This window comes from Bos indicus, chromosome 5 (assembly GCF_029378745.1).
Source record: "Bos indicus isolate NIAB-ARS_2022 breed Sahiwal x Tharparkar chromosome 5, NIAB-ARS_B.indTharparkar_mat_pri_1.0, whole genome shotgun sequence".
Lineage (NCBI taxonomy): Eukaryota > Metazoa > Chordata > Mammalia > Artiodactyla > Bovidae > Bos > Bos indicus.
Genome location: NC_091764.1, coordinates 71,109,622 through 71,129,130, shown reverse-complemented (window position 1 = coordinate 71,129,130; position 19,509 = coordinate 71,109,622). Strand labels below are relative to the sequence as shown.

The 19,509-nt window shown below is 41.5% G+C and overlaps 1 protein-coding gene across 1 annotated transcript in view; it reads left to right on the top strand.

The window, feature by feature from the left end:
* Window positions 1-5,986: 5,986 nt before the first annotated feature.
* The window catches only part of BPIFC (BPI fold containing family C), a 44,268-nt gene continuing 30,745 nt past the window's right edge, over window positions 5,987-19,509 (top strand). Inside the window, exons 1-3 of the mRNA XM_019960111.2 lie at window positions 5,987-6,262; window positions 14,047-14,176; window positions 15,787-15,907. Of these exons, the coding sequence (XP_019815670.2) occupies window positions 14,047-14,176; window positions 15,787-15,907 (251 nt within the window). The 5' untranslated portion in view covers window positions 5,987-6,262. The remainder of the gene's footprint in view (window positions 6,263-14,046; window positions 14,177-15,786; window positions 15,908-19,509) is intronic.

Sequence of the window (19,509 nt, the reverse complement as noted above, 5' to 3'; positions counted from 1 at the left end):
ACCTAGGAATAGAACTCATGTCTCTTATGTCTCCTGCATTAGCAGGCAGGTTCTTTACCACTATTATCACCTGGGAAGCCCCATAGGGTACCAAGCATTCAATAAATGTTAACTCTCATTTTTCTCTACCTCTTATGTCGCTCTTCAGGGTTTCCTTTTAACCAGATTTTACCAACACAAAATGTTGGGGAATGGGGAAGTCAAAGTGTCCTTTGTCCTAAAACTGCTTTATCTGGTTCATCCCCACCCCCGCCAACACACACAAAGAATCCCTGTTTCCTCCCACTTTCGTCTCCTACAAAATATAACATATTTTGTTTCCAAGCTCAAAAACAGTCTTATATTCAAATAACTTCTTTCTGTATGGGAATAGCCCGGACATTCTAGAAACCAAGAGCTAGGATGGTCCACTCTTATATCTGACATCTTTCTCTTTTTTGGACACCTTTCTTTAATGAAGATTCTAGCTAGTTGATTTTTATTTTTCTTTTGGAGTGTTAATTAAAGTCTCTCTTGATCTGCAGAGACTAATATACTGTCAGCCATTAATAAGTGAAATAACAGTAGGCAGTGACCAAAACCATCCCAAAGAAAAAGAAATAGAGAAAGGCAAAGTGGTTGTCTGAGGATGCTTTACAAATAGCTGAGGAAAGAGAGAAGCAAAAGGCAAGGGAGAAAGGAAAACATACACCCAACTGAATGCAGAGTTCCAGAAAATAGCAAGGAGAGATAAGAAGGTCTCCTTAAATGAATGCAAAGAAACAGAAGAATGGAAAAGACTAACAATCTCTTCAAGAAAATTAGAGATGTCAAGGGAAGATTTCATGCAAGGATGGGCACAATAGAGAACAGAAACGGTAAGGACCTAACAGAAACAGAAGAGATTAAGAAGAAGTGGCAAGAATGCACAGAAGAGCTATGTAAGAAAAGTCTTAATGACCCGGATAACCACAGTGGTGTGTTCATTCACCTAGAGCCACACATCCTAGAGTGTGAAGTCAAATGGGCCTTAGGAAGCATTACTATGAACAAAGCTAGTGGAGGTGACAGAATTCCAGAATTCCTGTGTTATTAAAAATCCTAAAAGATGTTGCTGTTAAAGTGCTGAACTCAATATGCCAGCAAATTAAAAAACTCAGCAGTAGTCACAGGACTGGAAAATTTCAGTTTTCAGTCCAATCCCAAAGAAAAGTGAAAAGTGAAAGTGAAGTCCCTCAGTCGTGTCCAACTCTTTTCGACCCCATGGACTGTAGCCCACCAGGCTCCTCCATCCATGGAATTTTCCAGGCAAGAGTACTGGAGTGGGTTGCCATTTCCTTCTCCAAATCCCAAAGAAGGGCAGTGCCAAAGAATGTCAAACTACCGCACAATTGCACTCATTTCACATGCTAACAAGGTTATGCTCAAAATCCTTCAAGCTAGGCTTCAGCAGTATGTGAACTGAGGACTTTCATATGTATAAACTGGGTTTAGAAAAGGCACAGGAACCAGAGATCAAATTCCTAACATCTGCTGGGTCATAGAAAAAGCAAGGGAATTCCAGAAAAGCATATACTTCTGCTTCATTGACTACATTAAAGCCTTTAACTGGGTGGATCAAAACAACTGTGGAACATTCTTAAAGAGATGGGACTACCAGACCACCTTACCTGTCTCCTGAGAAACCTGTATGCAGGTCAAGAAGCAACAATTAGAATCAGACATAGAATAATGGACTGGTTCAAAATTGGGAAAAGAGTACGACCAGGCTGTATATTGTCACCTTGCTTATTTAACTTATATGCAGAGTACATCATGCCAAATGCCAGGCTGGATGAATCACAAGCTGGAATGAAGATTTCCAGGAGAAATATCAACAACCTCAGATACGCAGATGACACCACTCTAATGGAAGAAGGTGAAGAAGAACTAAAGAGCCTCTTGGTGAAAGTGAAAGGAGAGTGAAAAAGCTGGCTTGAAACTCAGTATTCAAAAAACTAAAATATGGCATCCAGTCCCATCACTTCATGACAAATAGAAGGAGAAAAAGTGGAAGCAGTGACAGTTTTTATTTTCTTGGGTTCCCAAATCACTGTGGATGGTGACTGCAGCTATGAAATTAAAGGACTTTTGCTCCTTGGAAGGAAAGCTATGAAAACCTAGACAACGTATTAAAAAAGCAAAAACATCACTTTGCCAACAAAATTCCATATAGTAAAAACTATGGTTTTTCCAGTAGTCATGTACAGATGTGACAGTTGGACCATAAAGAGAGCTGAACACTGAAGAATTGATCCTTTCGAACTGTGGGGTTGGAGAAAACTCTTGAGAGTCCCTTGAACTGCAAGAAGATCAAACCAGTCAATCCTAAAGGAAATCAATCCTGCATATTCATTGGAAGGACTGATACTGAAGCTGAAGCTCCAATATTTTGGCCATCTGATGCAAAGAGCCAACTAGTTGGAAAAGACCCTGATGCTAGGAAAGTTAGAAGGCAGGAGGAGAAAGGCACGACAGAATGAGATGGTTAGATAGCATCACTGACTCAGTGGACTATCTGAGAGACAGTGGAGGATGGAGGAACCTGACATGATGCAGTCCCTGGGATTGCAAAGAGTTAGACATTACTTATCGACTGAAAACCAACCAAATTAGTCTTGCATTCTCAGTTGTCATCATAGGTAGGCTGGATAAGTAGGAATTCCCAGCAAATCCTTAGTTAAATCTGGAAGACTAAAATAAATAATGAAACTGGATATCTGGATATCATGTTGCTGGCTTTTGTTGTTTTTAATGATGAATTTTGCAAATTACTAGAAAATGATTCTTCCAACAGAAAGGAAGGCTTGAGGTAATGTCTAATACCCTTTACAAATAAAACAAAAACAGACCAGCTGTACTCTCTTTTATCTTCGTGTCTTAAACTCCAAGTATCTGAGGCTGTTTTTCCAAAATTATTCCACATCATGCATGAGCTGTACTATTATTTACTTCATAAATAAACCCAATTCTTAAAGTGTATATAAATTTGTTTAAAAGGGGAAGCTATCTAAAGGGGAAATTTTATTAATTTCCTAATAGAGGATAAACATACAAAATAAATATAAATATCATGAACATTAAACTCTGTACAGTACTTCAAAGTAAAACTTGCTTAAAACATCTTTTAAATTATTAATTGAAAATAATAGAGAAAATACAGGTAATAGGGCATCTAAATTATTGACAGTGAAGGAAAAACTTAACATATGCTATCTCACTTAGTTTAATTCTCATAATGACTTTCAAAGTAAATGTGATAACCACTTTTATAGAAGATTCTCTGAGACCCAAAGGAAATAAGTAAATTGCCCAAGTTCCCAGAGTTGGGGTGGGCAGGGCAAGTCTGTGTGAGGCCAGAACCACAAGGACTGCAGGATGGGGTTCCTCCTCCACCCATTTCACATCCTGTCTCCTCTCCTTCATCCAGGCCACACTTCCCAAGACTTCTCTCCAAATCCTGTGCCCAAAATCCCAGGATTCACAACACTGACTTGGGTTAGAGTTTCAGTATTTTGTGCCAAAAATAAAAATTAGTATTTGCATCAGAAAATATACAATTATTTGTATTTTACAGTCTTCAGCTTGCTTTTAAGTGGAGCAGATTCTTATGCAGCTGGTTAATGGGTCTGACGATGCAAATAGGAGGCTAATCAAGGTCTAAGTCTCCCTGACAGAAACAAGGAATGAGGATGGGAAAGACAGGATTGGGGGTGGGGGAAGCAGGAGGTGGAGGTAGAGGCAGAAGCTGCTGGGGAGGTGGGGGAGAGAGAGATCAGAGAGAGAGAAGGGGGATGGAGGAAGAGAGACAGCAGTGCTGCCTCCGAGGGAAGATTCAGAGGGAAGGAAAGAAATATTCACAGGTGCTTGATAAACTTTTCCCCATATAATGTATTATGTCATTCATCTTCTTCCATGTCTGGTTCTTGGCTTTTTATAATACACTAAAATAAATACAATACAATACAATTTCACGTGTTTACCTGTGTAGCACCTGAAATGACCCCATCCTCCTCCTGTAGGACATGTACCATGGGGAACTGCCTCGGATGACCTCACCACTTCTACAGATTTAATTCCATCTCAAGGATAATGACTCGGAAATTCATATTTCTAGTCGACCTCTCCTGGGAACTCCAACTACCCACCTGACGTAGCCATTTAGATGTTTAATATCATCATTTCTGCCCTTACTGCATTCCAGACACACCGGCCCACCTTGGCTATTCCCTCCACCCAATCCCTTCAGGGCTTTTTCGGTCTGGCTTCTAATGATCAGATCTCAACTCAGATACACCTCCTCTGAGAAGCCTTCCTGAGCCGTCCTAACAGAGGAAGCACTTCTCCCCTCAGTTGCATCACCCTGCCAATTACAAGACCACACACCTCCCCCCCCCGGCCCCGCCCCACAATCAACTACTTTCCTTTATTTCCTCCCTAGCATATCACAGTCTACACATTTTGGTTTGTCTTGTTTGCCTGTTTGTTTTGCATCTCCATCCACTAGAATTTAAATTCCATGTGGACATGAATTCTGTCTGTTTTACTGAAAGGAACTTGTACATAGTAGGTGTCCAATATTTGTGGATTTAATGAATGAACTAGTCTATGATGACTGGCAATAACTGATTCTATGAAGAGAGTATCTTCAGGCTCCTATCACCATTGATATGACTGACCACATACCAATGAATAAAGATTTTACAGCACTTTACAATTCAAAAGCACTTTACAGCACAAAAATTTTTCAGCATTTTACAGTTCAAACGTTCTCCTAGGTCACTTAGGCTACTGCTATGGTCTGAATGTTTGTGTCCCTCCAAAATTCATATGCTGAAATCTTAACCCAAAAGGTGATGTTATTAGTAGGTAGCACTTAGGAAATTCATTTCTTCTAAAAGAGGCTCCAAAACTATTCTTAACTCTTTCCACCCTGTGAGAATACAGCCAAAAGAATCTAGCTGTGAACCAGATCTTAAACTACAACAGTGACCTGGATCCTGCTGAGCAACAGAGTCCTAATCAAGACATAACTATGCTGGCTCCTTGATTGTGGACTTCCCATTTCCAGAACAGTGAGCAACAAATTTGTTGTTTATAAGCTATGTCTTAGCTTATACATTTAGCTGAGCTTAGACTGGCTTGTGAAACTTAGTTATAGCAGCCTGAACAGACTAAGACAGCTATCAACATCTTTTTTTCACCAGTACCTATTAAAGTAGATGCTATTTTTATTCCCACTTTACTCCTAAGAAAACTGAAGTTAAACAGGTACCTATAACTGGAGCTGTGCTAGATGAGAAATTTAAAAGCTGTCAGAAGTACAGACAATGCCAAGCAAACACGCCTGTTGTTCTTCCTAGTTTTCCTGAACTGACCTGGTTTTAGTACTGAAAATCCTGTGTCCTGGGTAAACCAGAACAGTGGATCACCCCATCTTAAATTGTAAACTTAAGACCTTTGATGCTTCATGTAATCAGATTCCTGGCCATCTAAAGTGCAATGATTAAAACATGGGGAATGGGGTTTAGAGACTATAGATACCAAGTTCCAAAATAGTCGATGAACCCACCTAAACTGACTTTAGAGGAATGCTGGGAGTGAAAGTCATTAAAAATCTGAAAAACAAGCTGATAGTTAGAGATACTTTCTGTGATCCTACCCTGAAAGATAAAGATGGTAACTAGGTTGGCCTAGTTATCAAGATGCTTTCAGAATGAATCTGATCCACTGAAAGTCCAAAAGGTATCCTTGGCAGTAGTGGCAACATTCAGTACAGGCAGCCTGACCGAGGGAAACCAGCTTACTCTCCCAGAAAGGAAAAGTCTTCCTCTTCCAATTCAATACAACTTCACACCTTTTTTTAATACACTGGAATTCTGAAGCTTTCTGGTAAAGTAGGCATAATAATTTCTCAGGATGTGTGTGTGTGCACGCACGTGCATGTATGTGTGTGTGTGTGTGTGTGTTAGGGAGATAATTATTGCATAGGTGGCATTGTCTGCTCATCTAGGTAGAGACTGAAGTGTTCATTCATGTCTTCATGTTGTTGGGTAACTGAAGTGAAGCAATTATGTGTCACATTTTGAAAGAGGCTTTTTAAAAAGATTCACCACTAGATGATTCAGACTTAATTATCATCTTTGCAGCAGATGAGTTCAAGGCTCCAGTGGAGAACACATCAACTTCAAAGGCAGAGGGAACTGAAGGCGCTCCCTGGCTTTGGATACTTCCTCTTCTTGAGGTAAGAATCTTGAACCAAGATTGAATCAACTTGAAGCCTGAACCACCTTCAAGTCTCTGCCAGTGCACAGCGTCCCAACGGGAACTACCCTCTTGCTGGAGATGACCCAGATCTGGTAGGGCACCTTGAACAGCCGGCTGTCACACATCCTGAATTATTTTGGTCTGCCTAGCCTTTTCTATGCTTTATTTCTTTACGTCACTCAGCCCACCCAGAAAACTGTGAACAGCCCTAAGATAAAAATGAGAGTTGGTTTAGACTACATATTTTAGTTCTGCATCCTTCAAAAGTGGGGCTCAATAGTTTGGACTTCTACTTTTGCCTCCATTCCAGTGGGGAACCCAGCACAGTGGCAGGAAATTCTAACTTGTCTCTCGACTGGTGTGGCCAAGACTAAGGAACTTCAGTGATCTCTGTGCTTTGGGATCAGGTCTTAAACCACAACAGTGACCTGGATCCTGCTGAGCAAACAGCCTTCCCATCGACCTGAATTTTGTAACTCTTATGTGTTAAGTATGGAGTTTTGGGGGATGGGGGTGGGGAGACTTGGGGTAAATTTTCAAGGCCCTTGTTATTAGAGATCTTGGTATAAAATCAAATGTGTGGGCTGAATCCCTTGAAATATTCTTCAAGTCTGCCTATATTCCATACCTGTTGATTTAAACTTCTTACCAATTTTATTATCTGTCTTAACCATTAGGTTGGAATATTCTTATAGACTAGGCTTCTTTAAACCAATTGAACTTAATTTCTCAAACTTTGCCTTTATTTTAAAGGCTACACATTTCATTCACTCAACACACCTTTTAATTTTTCCAGAGTCTGCCAAAGCTCTCCTTCAGGAGCAGTAATGGTACACTGATATTTCTCAGGACTTTCCTAAGTCGTATGTGAGTTTTCTTATTTCTAGTCAACAGAATGGCTCAGGCAAAAGCCATTTAATTTAGAAGTATTATTCTGTCTGGATATTGGTATGGAAATGTAATGCCTTTTGAGGCTTTGAGTATTGGAAAGAAGAATTCCTCAGAAGCAACAAAACACGTAACTCGCTAGCAGGTTTTTAAATCATCCTGACCCCTTCTTTTAACAGGCAACTCACCCTGTCCTTACTTGTCAGCCAAATTACCTAAACTTTTAGGAGTCATCTCCTTGTTTGACAAGATTCTGTTCCTCCCCTGCCCATAAATTATCATCCTAACCAAACAATTCAACTGAAAGTTACATACAATATATTCCTTTATAGCCCAGTAATTTTACTCACTCATAAAATTTCGAGAAGAAAAATATGTGTTTTCTATATGCAGCTTTGAGTTCCTAAATCTCCGTCAAAGTAGACCACTTCAGAAACTTCCTTGAACCAAGAAGTGAAAACAGGTTTTTTGGCTGCTGGAAGGAAATTTAAAACTCCATTTGTGCCCAAGAGAATACAAATGGATTTGCACTTTGATACTTGAACATTTCCAGACACTTAATGAATCTTTCCACATAAAAGATGGCATCAAGCAACTCCTATTTAAAATTCCCAGATAAAAATGAAAAGTGTAGTACTGTCAAGTCATTAAATGAAAAAAAAAAATCATAAACACTAGAATTAGGAGCCAGAAGAACAGGTTTGATTCCCCAGAGTCTGACTTACTCTGGGATCTTGGACAGGTCATTTGAACTCTCTAAGCCTCTGTATCCATATGTCTAAAATGGCAGAAATATACTAGTGTTGTGAGTTTTGTGAATTGTGAAGAACTATAAATTTATCATTTTAATTGCTCTTCCATTCATAAGTAATATCTCTGCTTTGGTTTATTGTGGTTTTTCACTGTAGAAATGAAGAACTATTTATATGATAGTTTGGTTTTCTCATTGTTTTCAACCTTTTCTAGAACTTTCCTTAGCTAACAAGAATCTTGTAAGCCAGTTGGTTAGTAAGTTAGCAAATATTTATTGAGATCCTACTATATACCAGGCAGAGATAATTTCTACCTTACTTTGCATACATCTAATGGGTATAGACTTTTTGGTCTAACATTCATTTCTTTCCACTATTATGAAATCTTTTCCTCATTTAAAAAAATCCCTCTCTGAGAGGGGATATATGTATACCTAAGGCTGATTCATGTTGATGTTTGGCAAAAAACAACAAAATTTTGTGAAGCAATTATCATCCTTCAATTAAAAAATTAATTTTAAAAATCCCTCTCTTATAATAACCTATAATGGAAAATAACCATATACATACATGCTCATGCTCAGTTCCTAAGTCGTATCTGACTCTTTGTGACCCCATGGATTATAGTCTGCCAGGGTCCTCTGTCCATGGGATTTTCCTGGCAAGAATACTGGAGTGGGTAGTCATGCCCTCCTCCAGAGGATCTTCCCGACCCAGAGTTCGAACCTGCATCTCCTGCATTGGCACAGCACACACACGTATATATGTGTGTGAATCTATGTGTGTGTGTGTGTCTCTGTATGATATATATATCATATATATATATATACACACATATATACAGTACATGGGGTTACAAAAAGTTGGACACAATTCAAGTGGCTGAGCAGACATATATATATACATATATATGCACATACATATATATATCTATATATATATATGAGTTGCTTTGCATACAATATTATAAATCAACTATACTTCAATTAAAAAAAAACTCTCTTATGCCTGCCTAGCCATGACTCCCCCATTTACAGTTCTTTGCCTACAGTGATATCAACATAACTACACATCAGTTTGGCCTCATCCTTTGTTAAAATGTGGAACTACTTCTATACCAGTTGGTAAATAGCCACTAATCTAAGGCCCAGGAGTGTTCCTCTTACTCCCATTGTCCCATCCATCTCTACCTATCCCTCTCTCAAGGACCCCTGGACCACTCCCAGGATAGCTAAAGGATCGAGGAAGGCCTAGGATAGATGGCATGCTATGCATGTTCAGTCGCTCACTAGTGTCCAACTGGACCTAACTCCTGCATCCACCCTGAGTATAAAATGCTGTTGATATCATCCTGTCTCCCAGAACATGGAGAGCCTCACACTCATTTATCCTGCTCCTCATATTTCCCCCAACCCTCAGATCACTCATTGCTTGACCAGAGAGACCTCTTCTCCTACCGGAATTCTTTGTCCTCGGCTCTCGCTCTCGCTCTCGCTCCTCTGTGCTTTCCTTAGTATTGTCTTCACCTTATCTTCCTCAAGCTGCACCCCGGCCCTGCCCCCTGCACTGTCCAGTTTCTTTCTGTAGCTTGTCCTTTACTACCAAGACCAAGTCCATACAGCTGAGACACCACACTGTGACCCTATAGACGGTAGCCCACCAGGCTCCCCCATCCCTGGGATTCTCCAGGCAAGAACACTGGAGTGGGTTGCCATTTCCTTCTCCAATGCATGAAAGTGAAAAGTGAAAGTGAAGTCGCTCAGTCATGTCCGACTCTTCACGACCCCATGGACTGCAGCCTACCAGGCTCCTCCGTCCATGGGATTTCCTAGGCAGGAGTACTGGAGTGAGGTGCCATTGCCTTCTCCGGGCATAAGGTCATAGCAGTTTTAAAATATTGAAATACCTCAGTATCTATTAGCAAACAGTCACTGCTCTGGGTCCCCCACCCCACCCCCCAGTATACCCACAGTGGCCACTCCTCCAAGACTTCCTCTGTCCCACCCATGATCCAGGACCTAATCTCCCCAGCCCTGCTCTAGAACTGTGGCCACCATCTGTTCTAATGGATGAATATGCTCTGCTAGTGTGTAAATGCTTTAACCACCTCTGCAAAGAGCTATAATAAAATGTAGAGTGAAATAAATCCTATTCCTTTTAGTTGTGTGCGGCTAGAGGTATCCATCTTCGCTGCTGTATAATATTCCACCGTATGCATAAACCTCCGTGTATGTGCATTCTGCTGGGAATGTCTATGTTGTGTTCAACTCTCTGCTGGGCTCACTTTGCTCTTTTGGACATTTTGGCACCTGGCTCGCGTGGGCAGGGGGTTCTCTTGAGTGTGTTCCTAGAAGAATAAGGTATGTTATATTCAAGGGAAAAATAAAGGCTATTTCTTTGCTTATGATTCATTGATTCCCTCTATCAGTACTTATCAGTCACTCACTGCGTCCAAGACACTGAGGGATTCAGGCTCTGAAACCTCCAAGCCAGACAAGGCCTTTGGCCTCACAGCACTTATATTCTGGTAGAGGAGACAGACAATAAGTAAAAAAAGGAAATATAGGCACATGAATAAATATATATTTTGACTGAGGGTTCAGAAGGAAATGAGATTAGCTTAGGGAAGTCATAAATGGCTTCAGAAGGAGAACTATGTTTACAGTGAACCTTAAGGATGCACAGACTTTCTGTAGGCTAAGTGAAGGGCAACAGCCTAAGTGCAGGTATTAATCAGGAAGCATGGGGTGAGTTTGGGCTTCCTCAGTGGCTCAATGGTAAAGAATCCACCTGCAATGAAGGAGATACAGGTTAGATCCCTGGGTTGGGGAGATCCCCTGGAGAAGAAAACAGCAACCCAGTCCAGTGTTCTCGCCTGGAGAATCCCATGGACAGAGGAGCCTGGCGGGATACAGTCCATGGGGTCACAGAGTCGGACGTGACTTAGTGACTAAACAATAACAATAGTGGGATGAGTTTGGGGACTTCTCTGGACAAGGGATATACAGATCCGCTGACAAATGTAAGCAGGTTGACTGAACCAGCCTCTTCTCATACCTGAAGGTGGATTTATGCAATACAGGACAAATCAAGACTCTACTTCTCGATCTCATGGCCCTCTAGCAAAATGTCCCCTATGAGTATTCACCAGTCTGAGCATACACCCATAGCATGAGTGGGGAAGCTTGTGCACTGGACAGAATGCCAGCCCCAGGGGTGAGAGGAGCAGCCCTTTCTCTGCCACCAAGCTGGATACACTCGTGTGGGGTTTTCCTGGGACATTCTCTGCTGGTCCCACAGAGGCTGGTATATCTCCAGAGGGCATCCTTTCTCATTTCACACAAAAGCCCAGCATAAGCCAGCAGTAGCCCTACTCGGACACTCCCTCCCCTGGTCAGACTGCTGTGCTCCTTTCAGATAAATTCTCTGGAACTCCCCTTTGTCTACTTCGTAGCATTCCCATTTCTATGGTCTTACCCAAGGGCACACAAAAATGTTTGTTTTCTCTGTTGTTGTTCAGTCACCAAGTCATGTCCGACTCTTTGCAACCCCATGAACTATAGCCCACCAGGCTTCTCTGTCCATGGAATTCTCCAGGCAAGAATACTAGAGTGGATTGCCATTTCCTTCTCCAGAGGATCTTCCTGACTCAAGTCTTGAACCCTGGTCTCCTGCATCACAAACAGATTCTTTACCACTTGAGCTATAGGGAAGTCCTTTGTTTATCTTGGCCAAGCACAGAGATACTCTCTCTTTCTCTCTCTGTCACACACACACACACACACACACCTCTTACAGTGACCTTCCCCTTCATCTGGACTGCTCCTGAATCCCAGCCCCTCTGGGGTACTTCCCTGCCCCAACTGGCCTGATTCCTCCCTCTGTCTAAATACACAGCTCCTACAACTCCCTCTTCCCTGACCACTCCCTCAAGTGCTCCCCTAACTAGTTGCACATTTGTGTGTTAACTCCGTGGGTATCATGTGAATACAGGAATGACAGGTCCCCCAGCTTGTAAACTCCCAGAACTAGAAACAAGGCCTGTAAATGCATTACCAACTCTACTGTCATTAGAAGAAACCTGTATCACTGATGTTGCTGCTACCTCTGCTTCATTCATCAAGAAAATGGAGTGACATTAATTCATTGAATCCATTAATTCAGTAAGTGTACATTGAACATTTGGTATATGTCAAGCACTAGCAAGATAACAGTGAATAAGATGCGGTCTTTCTCCTTGGAGAAGATGTTTAGTAAGTTTTTTCATGTGTCTTCTATGTGCCAGGTATTGTACTAGGCTCTGGAATCATAGTAGTAAGTCAGACAAGACAATCACAATGCAGGACTGTACATATGAAAATCAAGGACTGTTCCGAGTACTGTGGGACCTCCAAAGTCATGCCTGGCCCACTTCATAGTCTCAAAGAAGAGACAAGCCATTCATTCAATCAATCAATATTTGCCTACTGGATGCCAGTCAGTGTTCAAGGTGCTGAAGTGATGAAGTCCTTCTCCGTGAAGCCTTAAAATTCTAGTAGGAGAGATAGAAAATAAACAAGTAACTAGAAACCATGCTAGGTGATGACTAGTGCTTTGGAGAAAAAATGCAGCAAGGGAGGCATGGGGAATATCGAGGTCATGGGAAGTGTGTTTCGTTTAGACAGGTTAGGAAAGGCTTCACTGAGATATCGCTCAAAATACCTGAAGAAAGTGAAAGGCCCAGCCACGTGGTTTCTGGAAGCTGTCTCTGCCGGGCAGAGGGAACAACAAGTGTAAAGACCTGAGATCCAGGCTGCTTAGAGTGATCAAGGAAGATCAAGTCAGCCAGTGAGACTGGGTCCAGATGAGCCAGGTATGTCTATGAAGGAAAGTCAAGGAGGAAGTAGAGGTGTGAGCAGGGCAGGGCCTTGCAGTTGGTAGAAGGGCTTTGGATTTTTTGCTGAGTAAGATAAGGAACCACTGGAGGGCTTTAACAGGACGGGGGCAGAAGTGACAGACCTGACTTGAGAAGTTTTACCAGAAGAAGAACACTTGAGAAGTTTTCCCAGAAGGAACTGTGCAGCTGGCCCTGGAGGATGCATTCACCAGACAGATGTGGGCATGCGACGCAAAAATAGAGAGACAGAAAGAGATGTACATGCATGTATGTTTATATTGCGAGGGTTAAAGACAAAGCCCTCAACTGTGAGAGAACTGACAAACGGAAGGACAGTAAATAGCTCAGTGTGGACAGCTCAGAGCTCTACCCTCACTGAGATAGGAGAGGAGGGTCAGGAGCATGGGAGAAGTCCGGAGCCAGTTATGAAAGGCCTTGATTGCCATGCTAAGAGCTTAAACCTGTTTGTCCTGTGGGCAAAGGAGAGTCAACAATGATCTTAAAGCAGATAAGTGGTTGTCTCACATCCACTGAGGCCACCTTTCCAAACTCCTGAATCATTTGTTCTAGAACTCAAGAATTCCTCCATCCCACTTTCATATCCAAAGCATATCCTTCCCAAGGTATATCCAAGTTGTTACATTTATTGTAAGACTCTTGTATTGCATTGCACTATATCTTACTGTGTTACAATTATCTGTATGTTTATGTCTGCTGCTAAGTCACTTCAGTTGTGTCCGACTCTGTGCAACCCCGTAGATGGCAACCCACTAGGCTCCCCCGTCCCTGGGATTCTCCAGGCAAGAACACTGGAGTGGGTTGCCATTTCCTTCTCCAATGCATGAAAGTGAAAAGTGAAAGTGAAGTCACTCAGTGGTATCCGACCCTCAGCGACCCCATGGACTGCAGCCTTCCAGGCTCCTCCATCCATGGGATTTTCCAGGCAAGAGTACTGGAGTGGGGTGCCATGGTTTATGTCTAATTCACCCACTATTCTGTGGAAAGCAAAGGTCAGAGGTCACACATGGGTCATCTCTACATCTTCAGCACCTGGAACACATTCTGATGTGTTCAATAAATGATCACTGGATGGATGTTTAGATGGATGGTTGGATGGATGGATGGATGGAGTGAGTGAGTGAGTTCTGGAAGTAAGCAATGAAAATAAGAAAACCTAGAAATGTTAGGTTGGATTGGGCAATGAGAAAGCATAATAAAGGAACTCTAAATGTTGGCTAATTGCAGATGTGTACAAAGATGGCCCAAGTCCAAGTCCTCTGGGGATGTTTCCTCCTGTGGAATCTCTACATCTCATCTGCTCAGGCCATTTACCCTGGAATCAAGGCGAGGGCTACTCAGCGGGCCCTGGACTATGGTGAGTTGGATGCTTTCAGAAGCCAGGCTGTACTCACCTCCCAAGTGGAGTCTTTGACCCAAATCCAGAAGCTCATATTGGGGTATCTCATGACTGAGACAAGCTCAGCAGTGGGCTGATCCAGAGATGTTAAGAAGGCTGAGGGGAAAGTGTTTGCTTGAAAAATAATCCTCTTGACAACAGACATATCTAAATACAGCCACAGACTCATATTCCACTCCCCACCTCTCTTTCCCCTGTACATGCATACACAGTGAACATCTTGGACATAAAAAGCACTTGGAACAGAATCTTGCAATAGCAAATTCCCAATGAAGATTACCTACATTATTTTCATATGTGTCAACAGATACCTCCACAGTTGCTAACATCCCATGTTATAGATGAGAAAAGTGAAGGACAGGGAGATTTTGTAACTTGCAGAGTCACACAAGCTAGTGAGCCAAAGTGTTGAGATTCAAACCCAAGCTGTCTGTGAGTGCTTTGGATTCCATCTTTCTATCCTTTACCTCTGTCTTTATATCTCCATATTACTATGCTATTCACAGTATTATAGAGGATAAATCTGCTCTCCTTAATTTCCAGCAAGAATAGGAAAGTGGAAATGAGCTTAAGCTAAAAGGAAAGGAGTGAAAACAAAGCTTCCTCCTTGAGAAGGTTAAAATGAAAAGATCGTTCTTCGTTATTGTGTGAATTACTTTTCTCAAGCGTTCTGATGGGCAGGAGAGCTCTATTTCCCCTCAAGCTCAGAGAAGCGTGTTCTGTGGTGCTATTATATAAAGATGGGCTTATTTCAGAATTAAACAAAATCAGTGGTTACTCAATTCTGGGGGGTGCTGGTATCCTGAGAATAAGATGAAAATGTGAACCCTCTCCCCTGAAAAATTAGATGGACAAACACACACACACACATCACAATATTTTATTAGAATTTTAGGTGTTGAAGAGTTACTAATAGTCCAAGGATCTCAGATCCAAAATTCCTGAATTTAAAGAATCTGGGAGAGAAAGAGGACAGTGTAATATAATTTTCTGGAACAGGCACAAACTCTGGAGTCAAATCGCCCAGATTTGACTATGGTCTCCCCCAGTTCTTAGCTGTGTGACTTTGGCAAGAATTAACCTCTTTGAGGCTCAGTTTCTTCATCTGCAAAACAAGATAATAATGATACTTTACATTTTTCCTAACACTGTCCTGTGTTAACATATTCTCATGCTGTTAGCTCTGGGGTCTCGGACAATTTCAGTAGCCTTTCTGAGGACTAGCATTTTCTTCTACAAAGTGGGGACAGTAACATCCACCTTGTAAGAATCTTGTTTTCTAAGTATGTAGGAGTATGATTTTACTTAATAAATTTCACATATGTATTTAATGATATTATGCCATCATCATCTTGTTTTGATCAATAAACATTTTCTGGGGCTTCCCTGGCAATCCAGTGGTTAAGGCTCTGTACTTCCGATGCAGAGGACTTAGGTTTGATCCCTAGTTGGGGAACTAAGATCTCACATGCCACATGGCGTGACCAAAAAAAACAAAATAAACAGTTTAAAAAGTCAAATTAAAAATTTTAATTAAAAAATAATAATTTTCTTTGGTTGCTTCACAGCTGTTCAAGCTGGAATGGAGATGATTGAACAAATGGCCAAGGAAAGAAAGCTCCCAGATTTAAAAGGTTCTGAGTCTCTTGAATTTGTGAAAATCGATTATGTGAACTACAATTTTACCAAGTAAGTAAAAGAGAAGAGCATTTTTAGCAGTGAAATTAATCTTTAAAATCTCAGGGTTGTGGCTATGCCACCATGAGTCCTGGTGTAACACCAGGACAGAGGAGAAGTTAACCAACCTTTGGTGACAGGCTTATCAGATGACTCACCCAAGCGAGAAGGGTCATGGAGTTGACCGAGTATGTGATATTTGGGTCAGAACGCGTGGGGCCAAGTCACATCTCTGCTGCATGCTCGTTGTGTGCCCCTGACACATCTGCTCAGAGTCTCAATGTCCTCTCCTCATCCCTAAAATGAAAATTGTAACTGAATGTAGATGCCAGCTGTGGCTACCTTGTCCCCAAGATTCTAAACGAAATTCTTGTTTGTTCCATTGCTTACCCCCATAAACCTGGATGCAGGGTTCAATCTCAGTTTCATAATCTACTCTCATCAAGTCTTATCTTACTTTAGTAAAGTTTAGTCAAGACTTCAGAGGTCATAGGAATGGGTTACAAGGCACATGGCCTTCTGCCCTCTTGCTCTCTAGACCTCCCCTCCTTCTCTGAAGCAATGTAAGTTTCTTCCCCTGACTTCATGTGTAGCAGTTCCACCCACTCCTGAGTACCAAAGGATCTTCCTAAATGCTTTTCCAAGTAATTTTCTCTCCAATAAACTGCTTTTCCTAAGAAGAATTCTGGTGGCAGGTACAATCTTTTCTACCACATTACAGCAATTAAATCAAATGTCAAAATCAGTAATCAGTAAAAGTCAGATATTATAACAAATGTGAAGATACTTCATAGAATCTGAAGCTGCTGAACATGAATTAGTTTGATAGACTTAATGATAGTGTAAGACCGTCAATGTAAGAACAACAAAATTGCCACATTGATCCAGATCCTTGTTTCACCCAGCATAGAGTTTTGAGGTTATACTGTTACCCTCCCTCTTACACTGAGGGGCCCCCAACTGGGTCCTTCTCTTGCCCAGTGCTGCTCATGTCAGCTGAGACCAGGTTCAACAAAGAAGAGCAGAAATTTTATTCATCAATCAAAGAATGGAGGAGGAGAGCCTGCACTCTGAAGACACATTCTCCCCATGGGAGGAAAGTGAGGGACTCTTAAGGGGTAGGTGGGAGGCAGGTGCAACATCAGAAACTGGGGGAAAGGGCAGAGATTTTCAGGAATAGTGCTGCTCACACAGGGCCTTGCACCCAGCACTATTTGTGCCTAGTGAGGTACAAGTCCACATGCTGCGGGCAGACATCCTAACATGGCAATGAGGCAGAGGCAACTTTCGGACACATCTAGATTTCCTTGACACAGACGCTGCTCTTGCACTTAGGCTGCAACCAGTTCAAGGCGTTGACTGGCGAGTTTCCTTTGAGATATAACTGATAATCTTTAACAATCATCAAGTGTTTTGGAACGAGACTAGAAATAGTTTAAAGCAGAGATCTTTCAGTTCCCTGGTGTGTCTATGTGTGATAGCACAAATTAGGAGTAAGGTTTGGCTGTATATAACAGAAATTGAGAGCGACTTAGATGAACTAGGGGTTCATTTTTGTCTCACAAATAATAAGCTCTAATGAAGCAGTGGAAGAATCCTGTTGAAGCCCCACAGTTTCATTGGAATACAACTGTCTTATATTTTTCTCCTCCGCCATCCTTAACTCTGCCTCTGGCCTCAGTGGCCTCATGGTCTAATGTGGCAGATGCTCTACAGTTAGTCCTTCAGTGGCAACCCACTCCAGTATTCTTGCCTGGAGAATCCCATGGACAGAGAAGCTTGGCCAGCTACAGTCCTTGGGGTCGCAAGAGTCAGACACTACTTAGGGACTAAACCACTACCACAGCACCACAGCCATCCAACAAGGGTTTGTTGGGCACCTACAGTGTACTAAGGCTTTGTTCTAGGCATAGGATATACTGCAGAGAATGACACAGATATGCTTAGTGTTCATTGAGAGAGATGAGCATTAAATACGTATTTACAAAATTAATGATTTAATTACACTGATGATAATGCCACAGCAGAAAAATCCAGGGTGATTCCCATAATATAAAGTGAAGTTAAACGTGAGGAGAAACAGGTATTCTCATGCATTGCTACTGGGACCAGATAAACTGGGACAAAAATTTCAGATCTGGCTGTCCAAACAGGAGCTGCTGGCCTCATTTGACTATTGAGCCCTTGAGATATGGCTGATACAACTGAGAACTGTATTTTTTAATGTTTTCAGCTGAAAAGTTTATAAACTCTAAATACAGCCAAGTATTTTTGATGAAGGGCTTCCCTGGTGGCTCAAACAGTAAAGAATCCACTTGCAATGCATGAGACCCAGGTCCGATTCCTGGGTCAGGAAGATCCCCTGGAGAAGGGAATGGCAACCCACTCCAGTATTGTTGCCTGGAGAAATCCATGGACGGAGGAGCCTGGTGGGCTACAGTCCACGGGGTTGCAAAGAGTTGGACACGACTTAGTGACTAAACAACAACAAAAAATTTTTGATGAAAATTCAGTATCTAGATTGAAGTATATCATGAGTATACAGCATGTCATATTTTGAAGGCTTATTTTCTAAAAAGGAAAATAAGGTATCTCATATATTGGTTACATGTTGAAATAATAATATTTCCCTTTTTAATACTACTAGATAATGTTAAACTACATATATGGCTCACACTGTATTTCTATCAGGCAGTGCTATTTTAGGAGATGATTTGCAAGCATATTTTTAGGTGTGCTCTTTGACCCAACAATTCCACATCTCCTCTCTAGAGAAGCATGTACACAAACAGCATGAATGAGGATGTTCACTGTGGCATTGTCTATAATACAGAGATACGCAAACATCCTAGATGTCCAAACACAAAGCAATGATTTTTTTTTTTAATCCACAGCTTGGATTACTCTGTAGCAATTACAAAGAATGAGTTAGACCTATATGTATCAAAATTAAAATATTTCCAAGATACTATAGTCTCTACCATTGTCTTCCCACAATGATACTCAGGACATTTGACAGAGAATATAGGAAAAGATGCCAAAAAGAGGAAGTAGTGAATAATCATTTCTTTTCAACTGTCACATTTTAAAACTTTCCCTAATCTTAGTTCATAACAACGCTTTCTCCTGTGCAACAGTTATATACAGATGATCTTATTAGTCTTCCCAACCTTCCCATGACACTCTTCTTTTAAGTGATTGACTGGAAGAGTTTAGTCTTCACTAAAGCCACACAGCTAGCAGAAAACTTGGCTCCAAGCTGAGTGTCCTTTGCATGATACCTGTAGTGCTATAGCTTAGTGGTTAAGAGGCCTCACCACAGATGGAGGCTTCCAGGTCTGGTTCTACTACTTATATATGACTTCAACCAAGTTTCTCATCTTTTCATCACTGAATGGCAGATCACAAAATCAGCAGTGGCCTCCTAGGATTATGGAGAGGGTGAAGATGAGCTAATGCATGTAAAGTGCTTACTCCAGTGCCTAAGCAGATAGCAATTGCTCAATCAATGGTCATAATCATAACTCATAGTAAGGCACATGGCCATCGAACTATGTCTGTTGCATGCCACCTCGGTTCAGTTCAGTTCAGTTGCTCAGTCATGTCCAACTCTT